Source organism: Mus caroli, unplaced genomic scaffold (assembly GCF_978045245.1).
Source record: "Mus caroli unplaced genomic scaffold, Mus_caroli_1 scaffold_12, whole genome shotgun sequence".
Lineage (NCBI taxonomy): Eukaryota > Metazoa > Chordata > Mammalia > Rodentia > Muridae > Mus > Mus caroli.
Window position 1 is genome coordinate 26,901,881 of NW_028227267.1, and position 24,324 is coordinate 26,926,204.

At 50.5% G+C, this 24,324-nt stretch overlaps 2 protein-coding genes across 2 annotated transcripts; both read left to right on the forward strand.

Annotated features, from left to right (window-relative positions):
- Window positions 1-2,354: 2,354 nt before the first annotated feature.
- Gdf2 (growth differentiation factor 2) lies at window positions 2,355-10,784 on the forward strand. The gene is made up of 2 exons (XM_021181962.3): window positions 2,355-2,859; window positions 6,081-10,784. The coding sequence occupies exons 1-2, from the start codon at window positions 2,517-2,519 to the stop codon at window positions 7,022-7,024; spliced, it is 1,287 nt and encodes a 428-aa protein (XP_021037621.1). The 5' UTR covers window positions 2,355-2,516; the 3' UTR covers window positions 7,025-10,784.
- A 4,176-nt stretch (window positions 10,785-14,960) lies between these two features.
- Rbp3 (retinol binding protein 3) lies at window positions 14,961-23,433 on the forward strand. The gene is made up of 4 exons (XM_021182453.2): window positions 14,961-18,008; window positions 19,348-19,538; window positions 21,408-21,550; window positions 23,014-23,433. The coding sequence occupies exons 1-4, from the start codon at window positions 14,961-14,963 to the stop codon at window positions 23,334-23,336; spliced, it is 3,705 nt and encodes a 1,234-aa protein (XP_021038112.1). The 3' UTR covers window positions 23,337-23,433.
- Window positions 23,434-24,324: the final 891 nt, after the last annotated feature.

The window sequence follows — 24,324 nt, forward strand, 5'->3', positions numbered from 1 at the left end:
TCTGTGAAAGCTTGTGTCCCCAGATGTTGGCGAAGTAGAATAAACTAAGTTGGGCTCTCATTTCAGAGCTGTGGAATACAGCTCACTGACTGAGCTTGCCAGCTGGCTTCCTCCTGGTCTCCCAACCACACCACCTCTTACCCTCCTCCATGCACCAACATCAGGTACTCAAATGCAGGTGGCACCTGCGGTGTTCTCCTCCAGCCAAGTCCACCGTTGGCCTCCTCCCTCCTCTGAAGACCCGTCCTCAGGCCCTCCCACCTCTACCCAGAAATCTGTGTCTCCATCACAGCAGTACCATCTCCATTTGGACTACTGAAGCAACATTAGGCATCTGGTGGCTCTCACGGTATTTTATGAATGATAAATACACACACTTATTAGAATGCCTCAGACCAGGCACTTGGTGTCATCAAGATTCTGCTCTTGCGCTCTGTAAAAGCAGAGCTCAATCTGAAGCGTCTCAAAGCCTGGATCTGGGCCTGATGAACCACTCTCTAAGGTGCCTTCCTTCTAGAGGCTGTATACGTTCAAGAACATAGCCCAATGGCAAACTACCACACTGTTATCTCCAGACCAACACAGGTTCAACTGCATGACCTCGGGGACCCATGCATATCTAGGTAGAGGTCTGGAACCCTAGACCTTGTTTTTCAGTGAATGTGTTCACTGTCATGGTGACAACTCTACTGCACACATAGAAGGGGGTCCAGGATGGAAATTCATGGGTAGTGCTGACCACGTGGGCCTTGACTCATACGGCGCTCAGCATCAAACCTGAAGTTTCCTGTGGCCTTCATAAGACACCAGTGAACACACTGTGCTTTGGCCCTTATGCTCAGACTCTTTGAGTGTGGAGGGTGTTTATCCTAGAGGTTATGGCACATCATGAGGCTACAGACCTCATTCTGCAGCTCCTCCTGGCCCGCGGCTCTGCAGCTTCAGCGCCATCTCCTGGGCTTAGCATGCATTGCATTCATCTTTCCCAGTCCTGTTTCAGACAGGAATAGGTGCCCAGCACACTTCTGCTTTCAGCAGCTCCTCACCATACCCTTCCCTTCTCCCCTCATTGTGTCTCTAAAAGGGTGGATACAAGTTCTCCCTGGCAGTTCCTGGTTTCACTCTCCCACTCTGGAAGCCTGCTGTGGCCCATCCTACAATGTCTTGGCCCTCTATTTCCTCTCCCCAAGAGCCCTGACATCAGACTATCATATCCCATCTTCCTTGGATTAAGCTGCCGCACATCCCAAGTGTTTTTAACTGTCTTCTCTCTTCACTTTGATTAATGCTACTTGTGACGAGACAGACAGAGGCTAAGCACGGAGATACAGCTTTTAAACACTGTCTTTGGGCTAGCTCAAGCAGCCTTCATAGGAGAGAAGCCATCTCTGGACATAGAGTCAGTCTCAGAACTGCCCAACGGCTCCTGTGAGCTCCAACTTCTCTGTGGGTCTCCTGGCTGAGAATCATGATCTAGGTGACCTTCCCATCAACATGAACCAAGTCGTCCTCTGAATACCCATACACACACACACACACACACACACACAAACTTACACTTGTGCACTTGCATATACCAGCACCACACAGACGAGGGTCAAGGCTGGAGCTCAGAGCACCAGATACATATGTTTGTGGTACTAATAAGCAGCTAGCCTGAACACAGAGCTTCCCTTTACCCCACCCCCACCCCAGCACGGTCAGAATCAGCACTGGAGGGTGGTTGAACATAGCTACCCACTGTCAGGAGCTGGCAGTGGCCTACATGTATGCAAACACATCTTCTTAAAGGAGACTCAAAAGGGCTGAGGCCACAGCTTGGAAGAACAGTGGGGACAGGAGGTACCATCTGTGTTGGCTGGGACGTCACCAGTCCACTGAATGTTCTGGACCCATGCACACTCCATTCTCAGTACTCAGGAGCTCTTTCCTCAGAGGGCAGTGCCTAGATACGCTTCCGGGTTCTGATACCATAAAGACCAGACTTCGTCTAACCCTGATGCAATCTCCCCCTTCACCCCACCTCCCTGACCCCCACAGTTTGTGTCGTCTTCTGGGTACTTGGTGAGCTTTCTATATCTGGGGAACTTCCCAGCCTCATTTTCTGAATTCCTTGTTTCTGTGGTCCACCAGGATACGGTCTGTGTGCCCCTGCCTGGAGAGTCTTCTGAACGAAGCCAGCAAGGAAACGAACAAAAATTCTAATTAGGGTGGATGACCCTCCGGAGAAATGCCGATCCTTTACAGTAGTCAGCATCCTTTCCACCAGCCCCTAGTGCTGGTCAGATGTTTATACAGTCTTCATTAAAGAGAGCTGCCTGAGATAAGAGGTCCAAGCATAGCATCCACACCCAGATAAGAAGAGTGGAGGACTGTCAGATTGTTGGGGAGAACGTGAGACAGCCAAGCTCTTGGCTAAGCAGGCAACAGGACAATGTGGGCCTGTTCCTCCCGGGCTCCTCATTGCACCAAGTGGTAGACCACAGCAGCCCCACAGGCCCCCTTCAGGGCCCAAGATGTCCCCTGGGGCCTTCCGGGTGGCCCTGCTCCCGCTGTTCCTGCTGGTCTGTCTCACACAGCAGAAGCCGCTGCAGAACTGGGAACAAGCATTCCCTGGGGAAAATGCCCACAGCTCCCTGGGGTTGTCTGGAGCTGGAGAGGAGGGTGTCTTTGACCTGAAGATGTTCCTGGAGAACATGAAGGTGGATTTCCTGCGCAGTCTCAATCTCAGTGGCATTCCCTCCCAGGACAAAACCAGAGCGGAGCCACCCCAGTACATGATCGACTTGTACAACAGATACACAACGGACAAATCATCTACGCCTGCCTCCAACATCGTGCGGAGCTTCAGCGTGGAAGGTATACTGCTTCCTCCAGGGTTCCGTGGGGTGGGACGTACTGCACCCTGCCCCCCACAGTGAAGTGGCTCTGCTGTGTGGGACGGTCACTGACCACGGCAGACCTTCAGGTTTCTGTGGAAGTGACTCTCAATGAAACAGGGAGAAAATACGAATTCCCTGTTCATCATTTGCGTGGCTAATGGCTTCCCTACAGGGCAGTGCAAATCATGGGCCCTGTCCATCAACACTAAAGGATCTGGTGCACAGCCTGGCTCCTCCTCAGGCCACATCCACAGTTAACCCCGTAGGTACCCAGTATACCAGGTTTCTGCTTCCCTCTGTTCACTCCCTCTCTGCCTCATTTTCCTGTTTCTGCTTCAGCCTCCTTTGCTCTCCTTCCTGCCTCCCCTACTCCCCCCTCCCTCCTCTCTCTCTCCTCTTCTTCCCTCTCCTCCCTTTTCTTTCCACTTGACTTCCTCTTCCCTTCCTATCTTCCTTTCTCCTTCCCTGCCTTCTTCTGACTAGAAATAGATCATTCATTTAGCCTGCAATAAACTTGTATATTTTTCAGCTTTAAAAGGAAACCAGGTTTTCTCTTATACAGTGTATTTTAGAACTAGATTTTAAATGTCAATAGAGTACGACTAGAAGAGGTAGTGGGCAGTGTGTCTGTCCAATATGTTTTCGGTGTCAAGTGTCCTTGATTTAGGAAGATTAGATGATAAACACGGAGGTGAAGTCTGTAACTGACAACTCACAGAACACCAGAATCCGCATAGAATGAGTTACTGAAGAGAAAGCTGGGATTGCTAGGGCTGAGGAACCCGGGTCAGGCACCCTTTGCAAGGTCACGTTGCTGGCCCTACGTCCTGCATAGAACCAGCTGCATAGAACCAGCTCCCCTTCTTCTGGTTTGGCATCTTGCTCTGAAGGACCAGGAGCCCAGGGCCTCTCTCTTTCTGATTCAGAGATTTGCAAATGCCCAAGGGTTCCAGTTTAGGGTCACAGGCAAGCCTGGCCAGATATGTCCAGCCTGCAGAGCGTGTGTGTCTAAGGACACTTGTGACCACCTTACATGCTCAGTGCTGCTGAGTTTTCTGACTGCCCAACAGAAGTTTCAAGGAAACTTATATACATATATACATACATATATATATACATACATATATATACATATATATGCCTTATTATGTAATAAGTCTTATATTTCTAAGTCAGAAGGAGACAGGAAAGGAGAGAGGACCATAGGAAGGGAAGAGGAAGTTAAGAGGAAAGAAAAGGGGAGGAGAGGAAAGAGGAGGAGAGAGGAGGGAGAGGGAATTAGAGGAGGCAGGAAGTGGCGCAAAGGAGGCTGAAGCATATATATATGTGTATATATATATATATATGTATATATATATGTATATATATATGTATATATATATGTATATATATATGGCTTCATTTATATATATATTATATTATATATAATTAAATTATACACAGACTCACACACATATGGCTTCATTTTTTAAATATAGAATTTGCAGATCACCAGGCCCCAGGATTCTCTAGGCTCTCTGCCTAGGGGAAAGGCTGGATTTTGTTTTTGTTTTTGTTTTTTTATTTGGGGCCTACGTCATCATATTCCACTGGCCAGAATGTGAAGCCCAGCCAGAGATACCAAGCCCCCTACATCATTGGCACGATTACTCCACGCACTCAGCAGCAGCAACACCAACAACACTCACACATGACCTAGGAAGCATTCGTCTAATCCCGGTCAGCCTGTGATTTCTGGTGTCTGGCAGCAGTCCCACAGCCACTGCAGAGGTAGCCTCAGTGAGGGTGCTCTTGGCCATGAGTGCAATGCACAGTTCTCACTGTCTGATGTGCCACAGCACTCACCAGATTACTCGGAAGTTTCATCGGCACATCATGATGAGCAGTGAGAACACAGAGAGCCAGAGTAAAGGGCTACATGCTTTGTCACGTGCACTGGGCTTGCACAGGATGGGAGGGGTATAGAAGTATTACTTGAACATCAGCCCTTGGCTCATGGCCGGCCTGTAAGTCTCATGGGCCACCTTGATAAAATGGTAAGATGGACCCCATTATACAAGAGAGGAAACTGAGGCACCGAGAAACTCCAAAGTTTCCAGGGAGGGGCAGTCAAGACCATCCTTCAGACCAGTTGCTAGGTTTCAAAGTAGCTTGGGTCTCTGCTCATCCTCCCACATAAGGAGCCCCATCCCCTACTCCCACAAACTGAGAGAACAGAGGCCTGTTTCTGAGGTTCTACTGTGATCCAGAAACAAACAACTCCTAACTTGGAAGTGACGTTTACCACAGGTACAGTTTTCTAAACTTCTGGTATACTCTTAGTTAAGACCTCACCAAGCCTGTTTCACACAATGCACATCAGCATGGGCGTGCATGCATGCAGAAGGAACACTATGTGCAGGACTTAGAGCTATCTGTACTTCCAGGCATCCCGTGGGTGTATCAGAACATGTCTCCCAAGGATAATGCAGTGATTGAGTGCTGGCACGGACCCACAAATGGCAATGTCTGTGGTCAAGTCGCAGCCCAGGAGAAGTGGGAAGCAGACACTTATGCGTCTAAGAGAAAACCCCCATTTTTTGCCTAACTGTTGGCATGAAGATACTTTTCCCTCTAAAAGAAAAAAAAATGCACTTTCACTTTTGATAGAAGTTATTAACACCATTGCAATTACTTAAATACTCCAATGCTGCAATGTTTTGCTTTATCTAAATATTTTTATTTTGATGTTTGATTAAATATTTGACGTCACTGTTCCCCCACCAGCACTGTAGCATCTTTACTGGAAAGCTGACAGTGTATTTTCTGGCTTGCCTTAAGTGTGGATGCCAATTAACTGTGTGCACTCTGACAGCTCCAATGCTATGCATCCAATGCTGTGGATCAGTAGATCTCCACATGTGTAAAGTTGGAATAATAACAAGATGCTCCCAGACTCATGGTCTAAGGCTGAGCATATAGTAGATGCTCAATTCAGCCAGTAGGTACTGTTAATACGGGCTGAAGGTATCTGCCTCTGCTTTTCCTGGAACAATCCTCAGAGAACCTTCTATTAAGGTTCTAAATGACACAGAGTGAAGCAATAGTGACAAAATCTATCATTTTAGACGTCCCTTGTAGCCAATCATGAAGTTTGGCTTCGGTATCATAAAAAATGGACAGCAGGCAGATGGCCCTCTGCATGTGTTTGCATTTCAGATGCTATATCGACAGCTGCCACGGAGGACTCCCCCTTCCAGAAGCACATCCTGATCTTCAACATCTCCATCCCTAGGCACGAGCAGATCACCAGGGCTGAGCTCCGACTCTATGTCTCCTGCCAAAATGATGTGGACTCCACTCATGGGCTGGAAGGAAGCATGGTCGTTTATGATGTTCTGGAGGACAGTGAGACTTGGGACCAGGCCACAGGGACCAAGACCTTCTTGGTATCCCAGGACATTCGGGATGAAGGATGGGAGACCTTAGAAGTCTCGAGTGCCGTGAAGCGGTGGGTCAGGGCAGACTCCACGACTAACAAAAATAAGCTCGAGGTGACAGTGCAGAGCCACAGGGAGAGCTGTGACACACTGGACATCAGTGTCCCTCCAGGTTCCAAAAACCTGCCCTTCTTTGTTGTCTTCTCCAATGACCGCAGCAATGGGACCAAGGAGACCAGACTGGAGCTGAAGGAGATGATTGGCCACGAGCAGGAGACCGTGCTTGTGAAGACATCCAAAAATGCTTACCAGGGGGCAGGTGAGAGCCAAGAGGAGGAGGGTCTAGATGGATACACAGCTGTGGGACCACTTTTAGCTAGAAGGAAGAGGAGCACCGGAGCCAGCAGCCACTGCCAGAAGACTTCTCTCAGGGTGAACTTTGAGGACATCGGCTGGGACAGCTGGATCATTGCGCCCAAGGAATATGACGCCTATGAGTGTAAAGGGGGTTGCTTCTTCCCACTGGCTGATGATGTGACACCCACCAAACATGCCATCGTGCAGACCCTGGTGCATCTCAAGTTCCCCACGAAGGTGGGCAAAGCCTGCTGCGTTCCCACCAAACTGAGTCCCATCTCCATCCTCTACAAGGATGACATGGGGGTGCCAACCCTCAAGTACCACTATGAGGGGATGAGTGTGGCTGAGTGTGGGTGCAGGTAGTCCCTGCAGCCACCCAGGGTGGGGATACAGGACATGCAAGAGGTCCTGGTACGGTCCTGCATCCTCCTGCGCATGGTATGCCTAAATTGATCAGAAACCATCCTTGAGAAGAAAAGGAGTGTAGTTGCCCTTCTTGTGTCTGGTGGGTCCCTCTGCTGAAGTGACACTGACTGGGGTATGTGGGCCTGTGGGCAGAGCAGGAGACCCTGGAAGGGTTGGTGGGTAGAAAGATGTCAAAAAGGAAGCTGTGGGTAGATGATCTGGGAACAGCAGGAAACCAGGCAGAAACTAGCAGAAGATACAGGTGATGTGCAGAGAGTTTCACGGAACTCACAGGGTCAAGGAAGCTGAGACTCATTCTGACAACGTAAGGTGTGAAGGAAGGAGTGAACTCCAGCTGCTGCTTCCTGTCACTGCCACACTCCACTGAGATGCACGTCGTGACCTCTGACTGTCAGTTGTAGAGACCAAAACTCAGCAAGCCAATGACTATGACTCAGCAGATGATTCTACCCCAGGTCTGTTGGTCCCCAAATTCTGAGACCTTCCCAAGTGTCGCATGTGGTTTAGCAGATCAGTGTGTATTGATGGAGTCACTATATATTGAAGGCCCAGCTCGAGGCCAGGTAGGGCTGAGCCAGGTCCACACCCACCACGATGAATAGGCTGCTTGCTGTGCTCCAACACGATCTGCTTGCTCCCTGCCCATGCTCACTCTGTGGCCATGTGACTTATGATAAAACCCCTCCCCTGGAGAAATATCCCCAAACAACCACAGAAGGGAGACAGTTCAGGACCTCAGCCCTCTGACGCGCACTGTGACCCTTGGGAGTTTCAGGAGTCATGCAAGGCCACTTGCAATCCTTTATTATAATTCTGTGACCATCTGGGAGAGACTGCCTACGGCTTGGGCCTCTGAAATTATCTACTCTGTCTGGCCAAATCCACAGGCAGAAGCATCTCCTGCCTACGGACTCCACAGAGGACAAGGCTGGGGTCTAAATTTGTTGGGATCTAATGTGCTTCTGGTTAACTATGAAATTTAACTATTTTCCTTCCCTGGTGACCTGCACTCCAGTGATTAGAAGTCCAGCCTTACCTGTGAGAGAGCTCCTGGCATCTAAGAGAGCTCTGCTTCCTCATCGTCCCCACCAGCTGCCAGCTTCCTTGTTCTTCCTTGGAAGTGTGTCCTCAGGGAGAACAGCATTGTTGTTCCTGTGCCTCAAGCTGACTCTCCTGTGGCTCATAGGACTGAATGGGGTGAGGAAGAGCCTGATGCCCTCTGGCATTCAGAGCCTGAAGGACTTCAAAACATCTGGACAACTCTCACTGATTGATGCTCCAACATAATTTTTAAAAAGACCTGCATTAAATGTTTCCATGGAACAATGACCAACTTTAACCCAAAACACAATGGAGCACTGGTGTTTAGTCGGTAGAGCTGGAGAAAAGATAAATCCCTAAAACATGCTAGCCAGCATAGCATGGCAGTGCTGACCACAGATGGTGGTGGGTGGTGACGTCTTCTTCAGGTCCCAGTGACATGTCTGTGTGTGAGGGAAAGTTTTACTTAGAAATAAAGTCTAATGCCTGGAATGTGCCTTTCCTGAATGTAACGTCAGAGCTGAAGGCCCTCCAGTGCCTCAGACCTGCCAATCTGCTTTAATTAGCCCCTAGGAGATGTGCCATTAACTGCCCTGGGGTAGGCAGAGGGGAAGGACATGAAGCTTCCAGAAGGTGAAGGTGTGTGGCATCTGCACATTGGGGTCAGTGAACACACACACACAGACACACACGAGTGTGTGTGTGTGTGTCTGTGTGTGTGTCTGTGTGTCTGTGTATATGTTTGTGTGTTTGTGTGTGTGTGTGTTTGTACTCATACACATGCTCACGCACGCACGCACACACACATGTACATGCAAGTGCTTTGCATGTGCTGCCATGAGCAACTATGGGGACAGAAGTTTGCTGGAAGATAGCTGCCTCACTTCATTCTCCCCTCCCCACATACATACTCCAGAGCAGAATGTCTCTCTAGAGGGGACAGATAACCTTAGGGTGTCTCTGCCAGTGTCTGTCCACCACTGTCATGCTCAGAAACCCATGTCTCCAGCCAAACCCTGCCCACAAACTCACCCCTGTTCTCCATCCCCAGGCCAAGGTTCTGCTCGCCCCACTCCCAATTTCTAGCTGCACAACAACTTCCATGACCTGTGAGGGGGGCCTCAAACTCTAGCATCACCCACTCTAGCCTCCTGGATCTTCTGGCTCTGGAGACCATCAGTCCTGGCTCAGGGGTTCATCTCCCACCCTAGGACTCCATAGAGGACAAGGCTGGGGTTAGAGTTCCTTACAGAAAACAATGAATTTCAACTTCAGTGTCATAATAAAAATGGACACCGGGCAGGTGCCCCTATGCATGTGCTTGCACTGTAGGTCCTGTCTCATCAGCTGCCACAGAGGACTTCCCCTTCCAGAAGCACAACAGCTCGTCAGCATCTCCATCCCTGGGCATGAGACACCCGTTACACAGTTGCTAGGCCCAGCAGGGAAAGCTGACATCCTCCTGACTTGTGCCATTCATGACTATGAGCCTTCCGGAGATATGCCCACAAGACACTTGCTTTGCCACTTCTGGAGGGCCAACATGCCCTGTGGCTCAGAACAAACTGGTGTTGTGCAGTGCACAAGGATAAAACACACAAGGGGGGTCTCTGACTTCCATGGCACTGGGTTATTTTCACATAGCATTTGTTGAAACTTGCTCACCCACGACTATGCATTGAAATGTGGTATGTCCATCCTCGGTCCACTTTCACGGCTGATGGACCCACCTCCAATGCTACGTTGGACACAGCTCCTAAAGTACCTTCCAGTTGTGGCAAAGTGATCTCTGCAATGTGCATGAAGATGCTGAAGCCATGGAAGGAGAGTCCTGTCCTAAGCTGTTCAGTGAGAAGCTGCCCTCTGCCTCTTTTATGACCTATTCTCTGTGCAAGGAGCAAGGGGAAAAAAACTGAAGAAAGCTGAATAAAATGTGCTGGACACTTTAACATAGGGACTGATCTCAGGAAGTGGTCTCAGGCCTTACAAATCTAAGGAGACAGAATTCATGTTCTAATGCAGAATGGCTGCCCTAGGACCTGATGACCCTGTTGTTCCTGCCTTCAGGGTTTCTCCAGTCGGTGTATCATCTCTCAAAGGCCAGCCAGTTGTATTCACAAGGCAACTCCATGGGAAAGAGGCAAGATGCGTGCCACCGTCTGCCTCACACTGTCTGTCTCACCTTCCACAGGATATCGAGGAGGAGACGGTGGCCATACCTGAGCCAGACATCCTGGTGGTTTGTCAGACGACAGCACCCTGTTTAGATGCCCTTTCTCTGTTCATAGCAATCTGTGGTCCATAAGTGATCACCACTCAGACAGCTCTTTGCTCACCACTACTGTTCACCAGTGCACATCCCAGCTCATCAAAACAAAACAAAACAAAACAAAACAAAACAAAACTTCCTGACTAGGAGCCCTGTCAGTCTCCTGCAAGAGTTTGTTCTGACCTAACGGTTCCTTTAATACTAATGATCCCTAACACAGGAACATCTTCATAAGGGTGGTAGATGGGGGCTGTAGAAACTGCTTTGCTATAGCTGATATGTGGAATGGTGTGCAGGTCTGAGTGGGTTGGGGGCCTCTCTAGTCTATGTCACTTTCCTGGCCAAAGTGTATATAAAGCAAGGACAATAAATACTGATTTCAAAAAAGCCATGTATTATTTGGGACATTCACTAACTTCCTATTTTTTTGTTTATATGATATGCACATGTGTGCATCAGTATTCGCATGTGTGTGCATGCATGTGGGGAGGAATGCTCGTGCATGTCAGGTGACTGTCAGTCTCCATCTTGATGCAGGGTCTCTCATTTAAATTCAGAGCTCAGGAGTTTCCCAATCTAGCTAGCCTGCTTGCTCTGGGGACAGGCATCAGTCCTCACAGGCCACACAACCCTACTCCAGGGGGTGGGGAAGGCATAGTCTCGACTCTGTCTCTTGGGTACCACAGACCACTGGGTACCGAGGTAGAGCAGGTTTGGGGATTCTTGGGCCTCACGGTGGCCCTGGAGGACTGGTTCTCACTCTCAGACATCCCAGACTGCTGTATGTCTCAGAAGAGCTGAGAACGGGCCCTCAGATGGACTCTGGCCTGGGGGTCGAGGGGAAGGTAGGGAGAGAGCTCTAGTAGGTTACTGTGTGGATGAGAGAGTCTGGCTAACTTAGGTGGCTTGGGTTGGCTGGCAACTGTGGCTGGAGAGCAGAAAGACCTTCTGGCAGAAGGTTAGACATGGGGCTCCTTAGAGGGAGACCTGCTCCATTGCTCTAACGTGATGTATCTCAATGAGTAGAGATGGTTCATGATTTGAAGGCATTTATTGTAGAACGGCAGAGAGAAAAAAGGGAAGGGAAGTAGAGGGCAGCCATGGCCACGTGGAGAGAGGGGGGAAGGGAAAGTGGAAAAAGGAGAAAGAGAGGTAAGAGACAAGGAGAGAGCAAGAGCTTAAGAGAGAGAGAGGAGGGGCCAAGCAGCCCCATTTTTAGTGGGCTGGGATTCCTGCTGTTGCCAAGTAACTGTGGGGCGGAGCTTACCTGGCTGTAGCCAGAATATCAGGAGCTTGGGTGACAGTCTACGTGACTGATAGTCAAAGGATTATGGAGTTGAGGAGTTGATGTGGTGTCAGGTGCTTGTGTCTGGGAGCGTAGCTTACAGTTCAGTCCCTTGTAGATTTTTCTACTGGGTTTCTAGAGTAAGCCTCCCTTGACCAGAACACAGACTGCCTTTCACGGTCCAACACAAACACCCACAGCCAAACATTGAATGGAGGTCTCTTACAGAAGAGCTGGGGGGAAAGGACTGAAGGTTCTGAAGGGGACAGGAACTCCACAGGACAACCAACAGAGTCAACTAACCTGGACCCTTGGGGACTCTCAGAGACTGACTCACCAACCGAAGAGCATACACAGGCTGGACCAAAGACCTCAGCACATATATAGCAGACAGCAGCTCAGTCTCCACGTGCCAGGGGGAGCTCCACCCTCTCAGAGGAGAAAGGGAGGGGGAGGGTCTCTGTGAGGGGGGACTGGGATAGGGGGCAACATTTGATGTAAATTAATTAATTTAATTAATTAATTAATTTTTTAAAAAAATGCCAAAGTTGAGCCAGCCCAAGAAACAGCAGGCTCACGTGCCACCAAAGAAGAAGTAAAATCTGAGGCCCCTAAAGCAGCACTGAAGAGTAGACCTGGGAAGGGCTTCACAGAATGCTGACCAAAAACCTTGGAAGGAGGCTTCTTATCTTACACTTCCAAGTGACTCTTCGTCTTCAAAGGAAGGGTTTGGGGAGTGACTTTGAAAAGTGAGTTCTCTCTCCCTCTCCCTCTCCCTCTCCCTCTCCCTCTCCCTCTCCCTCTCCCTCTCCCTCTCCCTCTCCCTCTCCCTCTCCCTCTCCCTCTCCCTCTCCCTCTCCCTCTCCCTCTCCCTCTCCCTCTCCCTCTCCCTCTCCCTCTCCCTCTCATTCCTTCCCCTCCCCCTCTCCTCTCCCTCTCTCATCCTGCTCCCTCTCTCTCTCCCCCTCCCCTCCCTCACTCCACTATGGGACCAGCAGCTTTGCTCTAGCATATTCTAGCCCAGGCCTAAGAGCAATGGAGCCGGCTGGATGCTCTGAAGCTGTGAACTAGTACAAGACTTTCCTCCTTTAACTTGTCTATGACAGGCACTATGACACGGTCATGCAGAACTGACAGGAAGGACACAACATCAAAGTACGGACAGATGGGATGGCGGGCGTACAGACAAGTGTATTAACGCATGTACCTCTGCTTATAACATAATCCAGATCACATGTCACCTAATCAAGGCATCTTGTTCCCTAGGCAGTGGTAAGGGTTGTAGGTAGTTTTGCAGCCCACACTGGACAGCTCTATGCATTTGTATACATGAGAACCTTTTATCTCATATTCTTTAATTCTTTAATTCTCATAGGGAGAGGGAGAGGGTACCTTTGTGGCACGTGTTGCCAAAAAACCAAAACAGGCAAAACAAAAACGAATACAAAACCAGCATTTTTCCTGGTAGTCTTCACCCTCTCCCTGTCCAGAGCTTGGCCTGGCTTCAGCAGTGACAGCTACGTGCTCACAGAGAAACTCTGACTGTGTGCCTGGAGTTGAATTCTTCCAGGTGGAGGTTGAAAAAGGCTCAGTCACCCCAGAGAGGCCTCTGGTCTGTGGTGTGCCACCCCAGGCTGATTCTGACAGTAAGTCTGCCTCATTTCCATTGGCTGCAAACAGTGGGGTGATGAGACCATATGTCACTTGGGTATTAAACAAATCCTAATGAGCTAAAAATATGTTTGTTTTAGCTAATTGACCTCTTTGGCCTTCATAAACCACTTGGTAAACATGGTCAGATAATGGTTTCCAGAAACTGACTTGTAGGTTTCCAGCTCACAGAGTAAGCTCTCTCACCCCCACCCGAAGACCACCTTCTCTGGCTGCCTGCTGCGTCACCGTGGGACTCTACCTGCAGTCCACCGGGCCCAGCCATCTGTTCTATTAGAACTCAAGAAGCCAGGGAACAGGAAGTGGCCACACCGGCTGCTATTCCACAGCTATACAACGCCCCCTACAGGCTAACTAAAGAATACCTGCTAAATGAGAGAGAGGTGTCCACTAAGAGGCTCCCTGGACAAAGCAGGCGTTCTAAGTGCAGGCTCCATGGTGAGTGTTCTTTGATACCCAGAGCCAGTCAGACATGAGCAGAAGTCCACATCACTTTCATGAGAAGAGGGTAGAATACAGAAAATGCCCCCTGGGACTGGCTCCCAGGTGTGACCCTGCAGGTATGAGAATGACTGGTATTCTTGTGTGACTTAGGATCACAGAGAGCCACTCACTTCTCACGGTGAGCCCTGGGCTGAAGCTGAGCCCCTAACTAATGGGGGGGGTGCTCCATTCACAAAAAGGATGAGGCTCACCAGGTCACTTAACCTTATCTGGTCTGAAATTATTGATCTCATGTCCCTCTCGGCTGTCACACTCTGTACTGGTGTCCGGACCTCTCATTCATCTTGAAAGTCGTGAGGTACTGGCATCTATATTATACCTAGAGGCATAATAAGGGTATAGGAACAAGTTTCAATTTCTGAGGCTGACAATGGCCCTAGACTAAGCCTTCACAGTATCTGAGATGGTGGTGGCCTATGCAGCCTTTTCTCACTATCCGTCACCTGTCCCCATTTGAAACGGTGGGTTGAACTATCTACTAAATTCCCTGGTGATAAAATAGATATGATACTCATTATAGAGTCTTCATCGGTAACTTCCAGACACTGCAATGCTTTGTGAAAGCATTCATGTTTAATCTACCCAATAACTTAGTCTATAGAACAAGTCAGATGCTTTCCCCAACCTATGAATAAACAGTAGCAGAACCAGACCTCCAACAACGTCTGCCTAATTCCAGAGTCATGGGTGACCCACAGTGGGAAAAAATATTTATTTGTAGATTAACAATTCTCATTTGCAAGACCTTAGTAAAAACTGTGCGTGTAGAAAGCATATCACAGGGCCTAGCATGTGTCAGGAACTCAAACTAAATGCAATTGTTTGTGTTATTCTACACAGACATGGCTCAGCAAGATGAGATGCAATGTTCCTTCCGGGTCAAACCACCCTGGCCTCCTCTTCAGAGTCTAGCTCATGTGCTTGAATTAGACAGGATTAAAGGCTTAGCAGAGCTGGAAGCCTCACATCTAACTCCCACGTTGAGCCCCAGACCTTCTGTCTGCCTGCTAAGAAGGGCAAGGGAGAGAGGCAGCTGCAGGACCACAGCCTTGTACACACCATCAAGGGAGCTCTTACCCAGGAGCCAGGGCTCTGGGATCCCGATGATGAGAGAATGGGTCCTGGTTTTGTCCACACTGCTATGGGTTCCGGCTGGTCCCACACACCTCTTCCAGCCAAGCCTGGTACTGGATATGGCCAAGATCCTCCTGGATAACTACTGCTTCCCTGAGAACCTGATGGGAATGCAAGCAGCCATTGAGCAGGCTATGAAGAGTCACGAGATTCTGGGCATCTCAGACCCTCAGACGCTGGCCCAAGTGCTGACAGCTGGAGTCCAGAGTTCCTTGAGTGACCCACGACTCTTCATCTCTTACGAGCCCAGTACCCTCGAGGTTCCCCAGCAAGCACCAGCGCTCACCAACCTCACCCGAGAAGAACTGCTGGCCCAGATACAGAGGAACATCCGCCATGAGGTTCTTGAGGGCAACGTGGGCTATCTACGCGTGGACGACCTCCCTGGCCAGGAGGTACTGAGCGAGCTGGGGGAGTTCTTAGTGAGCCATGTGTGGAGGCAGCTCATGGGCACCTCCTCCTTGGTGCTAGATCTCCGGCACTGCACTGGCGGCCACGTCTCTGGGATCCCTTATGTCATCTCTTACTTGCACCCTGGGAACACGGTCATGCACGTGGACACCGTCTACGACCGGCCCTCCAACACCACCACAGAGATCTGGACCTTGCCCGAGGTCCTCGGGGAGAGATACAGTGCTGACAAGGATGTGGTGGTCCTCACCAGCGGACACACTGGGGGAGTCGCGGAGGACATTGCGTACATCCTGAAGCAGATGCGCCGCGCCATCGTGGTGGGCGAGCGGACGGAGGGTGGGGCTCTGGACCTCCAGAAGCTGAGAATAGGCCAGTCCAACTTCTTCCTCACAGTGCCTGTGTCCAGGTCCCTGGGACCTCTAGGTGGAGGTGGCCAGACATGGGAAGGCAGTGGCGTGCTGCCCTGTGTGGGGACCCCTGCAGAGCAAGCCCTAGAAAAGGCCCTGGCCATCCTCACCCTGCGTCGTGCCCTGCCAGGGGTTGTCCTCCGACTTCAGGAAGCCCTCCAGGACTATTACACATTAGTGGACCGAGTGCCGGGCCTGCTTCACCACCTGGCCAGCATGGACTACTCAGCTGTGGTCTCTGAAGAGGACCTGGTAACAAAGCTCAATGCTGGCTTGCAGGCTGTGTCGGAGGATCCCAGGCTCCTGGTGAGGGCCACCGGACCCAGAGACTCCTCCTCAAGACCTGAGACTGGGCCTAATGAGTCCCCAGCAGCCACCCCTGAGGTGCCCACGGAAGAAGATGCCCGGAGGGCCCTGGTGGACTCTGTGTTTCAGGTGTCCGTGCTGCCGGGCAATGTGGGCTACCTGCGCTTTGATAGATTTGCAGACGCCGCTGTGCTGGAGACGCTGGGCCCTTACGTGCTAAAGCAGGTATGGGAGCCTTTGCAGGACACAGAGCACCTCATCATGGACCTGCGTCATAACCCTGGGGGTCCTTCCTCGGCGATGCCTCTGGTGCTGTCCTACTTCCAGGGACCTGAGGCCGGACCTGTACGGCTCTTTACCACCTATGATCGCCGCACCAACATCACCCAGGAGCACTTCAGCCATCGGGAGCTGCTAGGCCAACGCTATGGTAACCAGCGTGGAGTGTACCTGCTTACTAGCCACAGAACCGCCACAGCTGCCGAAGAGTTTGCCTTCCTCATGCAGTCCCTGGGCTGGGCCACACTGGTCGGCGAAATCACCGCGGGTAGCCTGCTCCACACCTGCACGGTGCCGCTGCTGGACTCGCCCCAGGGTGGCCTGGCGCTCACAGTACCGGTACTCACTTTTATTGACAACCACGGTGAGGCCTGGCTGGGGGGTGGGGTGGTGCCTGATGCCATCGTGCTGGCTGAGGAGGCCTTAGAGAGAGCTCAGGAGGTGCTGGACTTCCATCGCAGTCTGGGCGCCTTGGTAGAGGGCACCGGTCGCCTGCTGGAGGCTCACTATGCCCGGCCAGAGATCGCACAGCGGGCCAGAGCTCTCCTGCAATCTAAGCTGGCCCAAGGAGCCTACCGCACAGCTGTGGACTTGGAGTCACTGGCCTCACAGCTCACTGCTGACCTTCAGGAAGTATCTGAGGACCACCGCCTGCTGGTGTTCCATAGCCCTGGGGAGCTGGTGGCAGAGGAGGTCCCTCTACCGCCCCCTGCCGTTCCCTCCCCAGAGGAACTCTCCTATCTCATAGAGGCTCTGTTCAAAACGGATGTGCTACCCGGCCAGCTCGGCTACTTGCGTTTTGACGCCATGGCTGAGCTAGAGACAGTAAAGGCCATTGGGCCTCAGCTAGTACAGCTGGTGTGGCAGAGGCTGGTGGACACAGCCGCGCTGATTGTTGACCTGCGCTACAACCCTGGCAGCTACTCTTCTGCCGTTCCTCTACTCTGCTCCTATTTTTTTGAGGCGAAGCCCCGCCAGCACCTCTACTCTGTTTTTGACAGGGCGACATCTAGGGTCACAGAAATATGGACCCTGCCCCTGGTTGCTGGGCAACGCTATGGATCCCATAAGGACCTATACATCCTCATGAGCCACACTAGTGGCTCTGCAGCCGAGGCCTTTGCTCACACTATGCAGGACCTACAGCGGGCCACCATTATAGGAGAGCCCACAGCTGGAGGGGCACTCTCCGTGGGCATCTACCAGGTGGGCAACAGCCCCTTATATGCCTCCATGCCTACTCAGATGGCCCTGAGTGCCACCACCGGTGAGGCCTGGGACTTGGCTGGTGTGGAACCTGACATCACTGTGCCCATGAGCGAGGCCCTTTCCACAGCCCAGGACATAGTGGCCCTGCGTGCTAAGGTGCCCACCGTTCTGCAGACAGCTGGGAAACTAGTGGCTGATAACTATGCATCCCCTGAATTGGGGGCCAAGATGGCTGCCAAGCTAAGTGGTCTGCAGAGCCGATATGCAAGGGTGACCTCAGAAGGGGCCTTGGCTGAGATGCTGGGGGCAGACCTGCAAATACTCTCTGGGGACCCACACCTGAAGACAGCACACATTCCAGAGGATGCCAAAGACCGAATTCCTGGAATCGTGCCCATGCAGGTAAGGTACAACAGAGACTTAGCCTGGTTCAATCCTGCGAGTGACTCATCCAGATGTTGGCAGGTGTGGATATGTGTACCATGCAAGGCTTACTTCTGGGTTTATGTTTTCACATATCCTGTCCTTTCTTCACTTTCGCCTCACTGTCTCTCAACTCTCTGTCTCCACTGTCTCTGGACAGCTCTATAGACGACTCAACAAATCTAATGTGAAAATTGAAGTGGAAGGTCTTGCATCTCAGCCAGATAGAAGCCAAAATTTCCCATGAGTTCCCACTGCCAAAACTGGGGAAGGGAGTCATCAAGTTTTCTGAGGCTCTAAAATGAGATTTTCCTTCCCTGAAAATATGAAGCTTACATGACTTGGATCTACTGTGTCCTTAGAAGCAAAGTCCGGAGACAGGACACAGGTCCTGGGGTGGCTGAGTGCTAAGGCCCAGCCCAAAGACCTCTGTTTGAAGCCAGCTCGATATCTCCATTTCAAACAATGCACAGCATGATTCTGGCTGAGCTGAGGTCATGAGTATCTAATCCAAGGCTTGGCTTGATAGGAAATTTGGAGCAAGGTGGCTGCAGTCAGAATACTTGAAAGCCAGCACCAGTGTGCCAGGGAGCACTGACAGGTACATTAAGCTGTGCGGCTGCTGAGAGGGTGTGGGAAGGAAAGGGATCGGGCAAAGTGGACAGGATTCATGGAGGCCCAGTCTACCTTAGCTGCACTAGGGAGAGAAGAAGTAGAGTCCTATGAGGGGAGTTGTACTGGGCTTCTAGGACCCCAATTTGCAACTCTGTCGTGTCTAATTTTTCCAGAATAGCAAGGGCCGTGGAGTAAAAGAGTGGGACTGAGTTTAAAATGGATTCATGGTCTGGCTTTTGTCTGTTCCTGTCTGTGAGGGCCTCAGAGAAGTTAGCCTCTTTGTCTGTGCTTCCAGATTGTTCTGGAAAGAGGAGAATAACAGTGTCTTCTATACAGGGTAGCTTCAAAGTGCTTATCCCAGGGCCAGTCCCCTCCCTATCCCAGCAGAAGAGAAGATGGGTCCAGGGACACTGAGAAGTGTCTGGAGGTGTTGGAAGCATCAGAAAGGCACCGTACCTGGGCTTTTCATCTCCAGACACCAAATGAGGGGTTGGCAGACCTGAGCATTTGCTGCAAGGATGTCTCTGATCAGCTGACTCAGACACAACACATGGTTCCCACCCCAGCCCTATCACCCACATGCTACCCTCCCAGACACCACTCACTCCTTCCCATTTCCTTAGTAGCCTATGGTACCGCCCGCTCCTGGGCACGGCCATCTGCTGCTGTCCTGATACTGAGGCCAGGCTTCCCACTCTTGCAGATTCCCTCCCCAGAAGTCTTTGAAGACCTGATCAAGTTTTCCTTCCACACAAATGTACTTGAGGACAACATTGGCTACTTGAGATTCGACATGTTCGGGGACTGCGAGCTGCTTACCCAGGTCTCCGAGCTGCTGGTAGAACACATCTGGAAGAAGATTGTACACACTGATGCCCTGATCATCGACATGAGGTCAGTGGGCTGGACAGCGATCCCAGATTGAGGCACGGCACTGGCTGAGGACAGTCAGAGCTATAGACCAAAACAGAAGGAAAGATCCCAGGAAACAACCAAGGAACTTAAAGGAACCAGACAACCTACCTGCCAGGGATCTGGCCAGCTAGCCCAGAGGTTCAAATCTTATTGGCCAGTGGGACCTCAGCACTGATAGCTTTTTAAGCCCCACCCCTGGTGACCCCAATGTGTATTTGAGGAGAAGAGTTATCCTACATCAGTTGCCTGACAAAACAAAAGAAATCAAATGGGAGTGGGGGGCGGGGACAGAAAAGATAAGCCCGCTGATCCTTGGCTCCAGGCCAGCCCTATGTCAGTAGCTCCAAGAGAGATTGGACAGTCTATAATCCTGGTGGTCAGCCCTCCAGTGTGGTTGTACTTCTGCAAAATCACCCTCTCAAGACAGCCATTCTCTGGGCATCACAAAGCCAGGGCCCCAGGGATAATCTAGAAATGAAGAGATGCTATCAAAATGAGAAAGCTTTACATAACAAAATGGTTATTGGATATCTTTGCCCATTTTCCTCCCTCTGCTTAAAACAAACAAATAAACACTGTATTTGTGGTGAGTCTCCATCATAGACCCCCCCTTCACCACCTCTGCTCCCCCACGCAGAAGAGTCCTCAGGCAGTGGCCAGACTCAGGCCTCCCTCCGATCCCAGGTCTATCGGTGGGTGTGTCCCGAGCACCATCCACGAGTATGAGAAAGGTCAGGCTGTATCTTTCCATTGGGAACCTTTTCCACATCTCTGCTGCAAGAGGAAGGCTCTTGCAGCATCTAAGCACCCAGGCCGGCTGTAATTGCAGCTCTTGCACGACTCTTAACAGTCACTAGGTGGCGCCAAATCATGGTGAGGTGGGTATCCCTCTCTGGGAGATTATTTCCCATGCCAGGTTTTATAGTTGCCCAAAACCTTAGGTGATCATTTTGTTCCTTAGACACCTTAACAAACACAAGAGACACCACCCGCCCACGCATCCTTTTGATTGAATGTATCATTCACATTTTTAAAAGGGAAGCCCCAACTAGAGGCACACTTGGTTTAGATTCCTCTGTCCCTGGGGTTGGGGGTCAGATGCTGAGGTCATGGACATCAATCAGCTATAAGAATCTCTTGATACTTGCCAGCACTAGATGGAGAGGCAAGGGCAATACAAGCTTGTGTGTAGGCTTCTCCCTCCCCGTGTACCTCCACCATCTTGAGTTTGCTATCACACCAAGTGTCACTGGTAACTTGTGTTACTGCACTTGATGGGGTCTGTATTCTATGCATAGGCAGAATGAGCACAGAGGAGCAGTCCATGGCTGCTACGTGGGAAAGCAATACCAATAAATTCCCAGTTGCGGGATTCGTTGGAGCCTTTAATACATTAGTATATAAGATCAGGACACAGGACGCAGGTTATTTTATTTTCTCCTCTTTTCATTTTTTAATTCTTTCTTTTGATGCTGTGGTTGCTGCTGTTTTGAGACAGAGTCTCACTTCGTAGTCCCCAGATGACTCTGTAGACCAGGCTGGCCTTGAACTCTCAGAAACCCATCATCCTCTGCCTCTCCAGTGCTGAGATTAAAGGAGCCACCACACCCGGCCAGTATTTTCTGGAAGCATTAGACTGCTGACACATTTAGTCTCAGGAGACTAGGACTCTACGGGATCCTCTGGATCATGTCTCCTGTGGAGTCTTGAAGGGTGCGCAGCACTGAGGTACCCTGAAATTAGAACCCTTCTTCACAGGACAAAGAGCCAAGTTCAGGGAAGGGGGCTCACTGAGTGCCTCCCTGTGAGCTCAGACGCCCTCAGAGACATTGGCTCTGCTTCCCTTAGGTTCAACCTTGGTGGCCCCACCTCCTCCATCTCAGCCTTGTGCTCTTACTTCTTTGACGAGGCACCTCCCATTCTGCTGGACAAGATCTACAACCGGCCCAATGACTCGGTCAGCGAACTTTGGACACACACTCAACTCACAGGTACCTGAAGCCTTCTTCTCCCTGTTCTCTTTCCAAAAAAAACTTTTGAGTAAATCAGAGAAAAACAGCTTGAGTGTATATAAAAATAACAATGACAGAATAAGGTTCCTGTTTTGGTCCACTGGACACAGTCCTGGAACAACCTTCAGTATATGAAAGGACATGTCTAGAGAAGAAAAGTGGCAGTCGGATGGCTTGACAGTCTTGTCTGAGGTCACTCAGCCAATCAGGGAAAGATCCAAGATTTAAAGGTGGCTTTGCCTAATAGCTGCATGCCCCCTCCCATCTTAACAGTATAGCTAGCAGCCTATCCAACAAATATAGATCCAGGATGCCCCCCTCACCTTGCTAATCAAATAGGTGCTCTTAGAGCTCATCTTGTTTGAACTCTTGGCCCCAGGTCATCACAATTGCCTGAAGAAATGTCCAGATGCCAACAGGCCCTCCTGTACTTGCCTGGGCTGGAGGACACCCAAAGCAGCAGAGGCAACCTCAGCCCCGTAGACTCCTGACTCTCGGAGCCTTATTTCTTGTTGAATCACCTCCCTCCCTCTGCCCAGCACAGAGAACCAAGGACTCTGGTGGACCTTGTGTTCCCATGCAAGGGAGGCCATTGGAGAGGCCAACAGGGTGCCTCTGACCAGAGAGGCATCTAGCCACTTTCATTTATACATTTACTCATTATATAAGCATTTCACTACTGTGGCTTCCAGGATTTATTCAATAACATGGAAGGTTGTAAAAGGGAAAAAAATCAGATGAATTCCAAATTCAAATAGCTATTTAAAACCAGGTTACAATAGTCTCAGATTTAGAGATTCTATAACTTTGATTGGCCTCCAATATGGGATCCACCAGCTGCCTTCCATCACCAAGACCTTAAATGTGAGTGGTTCTTACTGAGTTACGTTATCACTGTAAACTCCACACCAGCTCCAGAAAGCCTACTGTGGAAATGAAAGGCAGGAAGGGAAGGGTGGGAGGGGAAAGCAGGGAGATGGGCCTCTTGCTTCAGTGTAATAATCTCATTTTATTAAGTGTTTCTTTGACATATGATTTAATCAAAGCATGATTAAAGTTAATTTCATCTGTTTTCTTTTATACTTATTAATGTAGTTACTCAAAAATTTCAAATGACAATGAATTCATAAAGTAATAAATGTCCTTCTGGGAGCCCAAAGCAAAGACTCACAGGTCAGAGTGGGAGGTTCCTTTGTTCAGGACAAGGTTGCCTGCCCTGTCCTCAGGAAAAGCCAGGCCTTCCTCCATATGACCACATACAGCACATGGCGGTGCTCGGGCATATGAATGGCTGTCCCTGTTTCACGGAGGTAGACGGAAGCTGGTGCCCCACGTATTGACACAGATGCACAAGACTAAACCTGGGGCCCTCCTCGTGGCATCCGTCAGTGTAGGTGGCGGGGGCTGATTTGACCCCGTGCTGAATGGCCTCTGTCCTCCAGGTGAACGATATGGCTCCAAGAAGAGTGTAGCCATCCTGACCAGTGGTGTGACAGCCGGTGCCGCCGAGGAATTTACTTACATCATGAAGAGGCTGGGCCGGGCCCTGGTCATCGGTGAAGTGACAAGTGGAGGTTGCCAACCACCGCAGACCTACCACGTGGATGACACCCACCTCTACATCACCATCCCCACAGCTCGCTCTGTGGGCGCCGAAGATGGAAGTTCCTGGGAAGGGGTGGGCGTGGCACCTAATGTAGTTGTCTCTTCAGAATTGGCCCTTACCAGAGCCAAGGAGATACTCCAGCAGGCTCTGAGGGGGTAAGGCAGAGTCTAAAGGCTCTGAGGATCCCCACGGCCAGAGCTGTGGTGGCAGGCTCTCTGGGCCACTACTGGGGCTCCAGCACAGGATCCTGTCTGAGACCCCAGGCAGCCCCCAGTAGGGAGGGGTTGCTGAGCTCAGACATCCTCTGGGGCTCATCTGCTGGTCCCCACTACTCCAAAATGTCTCTCTCCAAAAAGTGGGAGCTCAGCCATCTCAAAAGCATCCCCCATAGTGGTTATTCTAGGGAGACTGAAGTCCATCTCTCTTCTACTCACACCTCCTAGCTGCCTGGCTCCTGTCCCCATACTGTCTCCAAGAGCAATTCTGTCAGGAGAGGGAATTGAACCACAGATGTAAAGTAAGGCACACGTGACAGTTTGCTTTTTCTAGTAGTCACCTTTTCAGAAAGCAAAAGAAAGAAATGCTTAATGCTTGTAGCACTTTCCAATGTCACAGCTCCTCTTTAACTCGGGACAGCGTTTTCTGTAAGTTCACCCTTAGTAGACAGCATTACTAGGTCAAAATGCATGTAATACCTGAACAAGTCTATGCTAGAGTAAAAATCTCCCTAATGAACCTCCCATCAGAGTCCCTCTGTTTAATGTATCTGACTTTCTATATCCACAGTCCCCTTGTGAATATTCCAGGATGACAATGGTGGCCTGTAGCCTGCCTCTGCGTGGTCTTCCAAATTCAGTGTGTAGCCTGGGGTTACTGAACATCTGTGTGTTTCTGGTACTCAGTGGGGACCTTCAGCTCATGGCTTCTGAGGTTAGGAACCCTTCCGTGTGTATCTCATCCTCCCCCACAGCCCTGTTGTCATCGCTTCCCTTGCCAAGCCTTGTCATGTGCTACACAGCTCGAATGTGCAGGCGCTACATGTGAATGGCAGAGTAATAGGACACAAGTCTACATTGCCCTCCACCCACAGTCCTCAGACACCTTATCTGAGGGAAAGATCTCTAGGGTCCAGAGAGGAAAGTGAGAA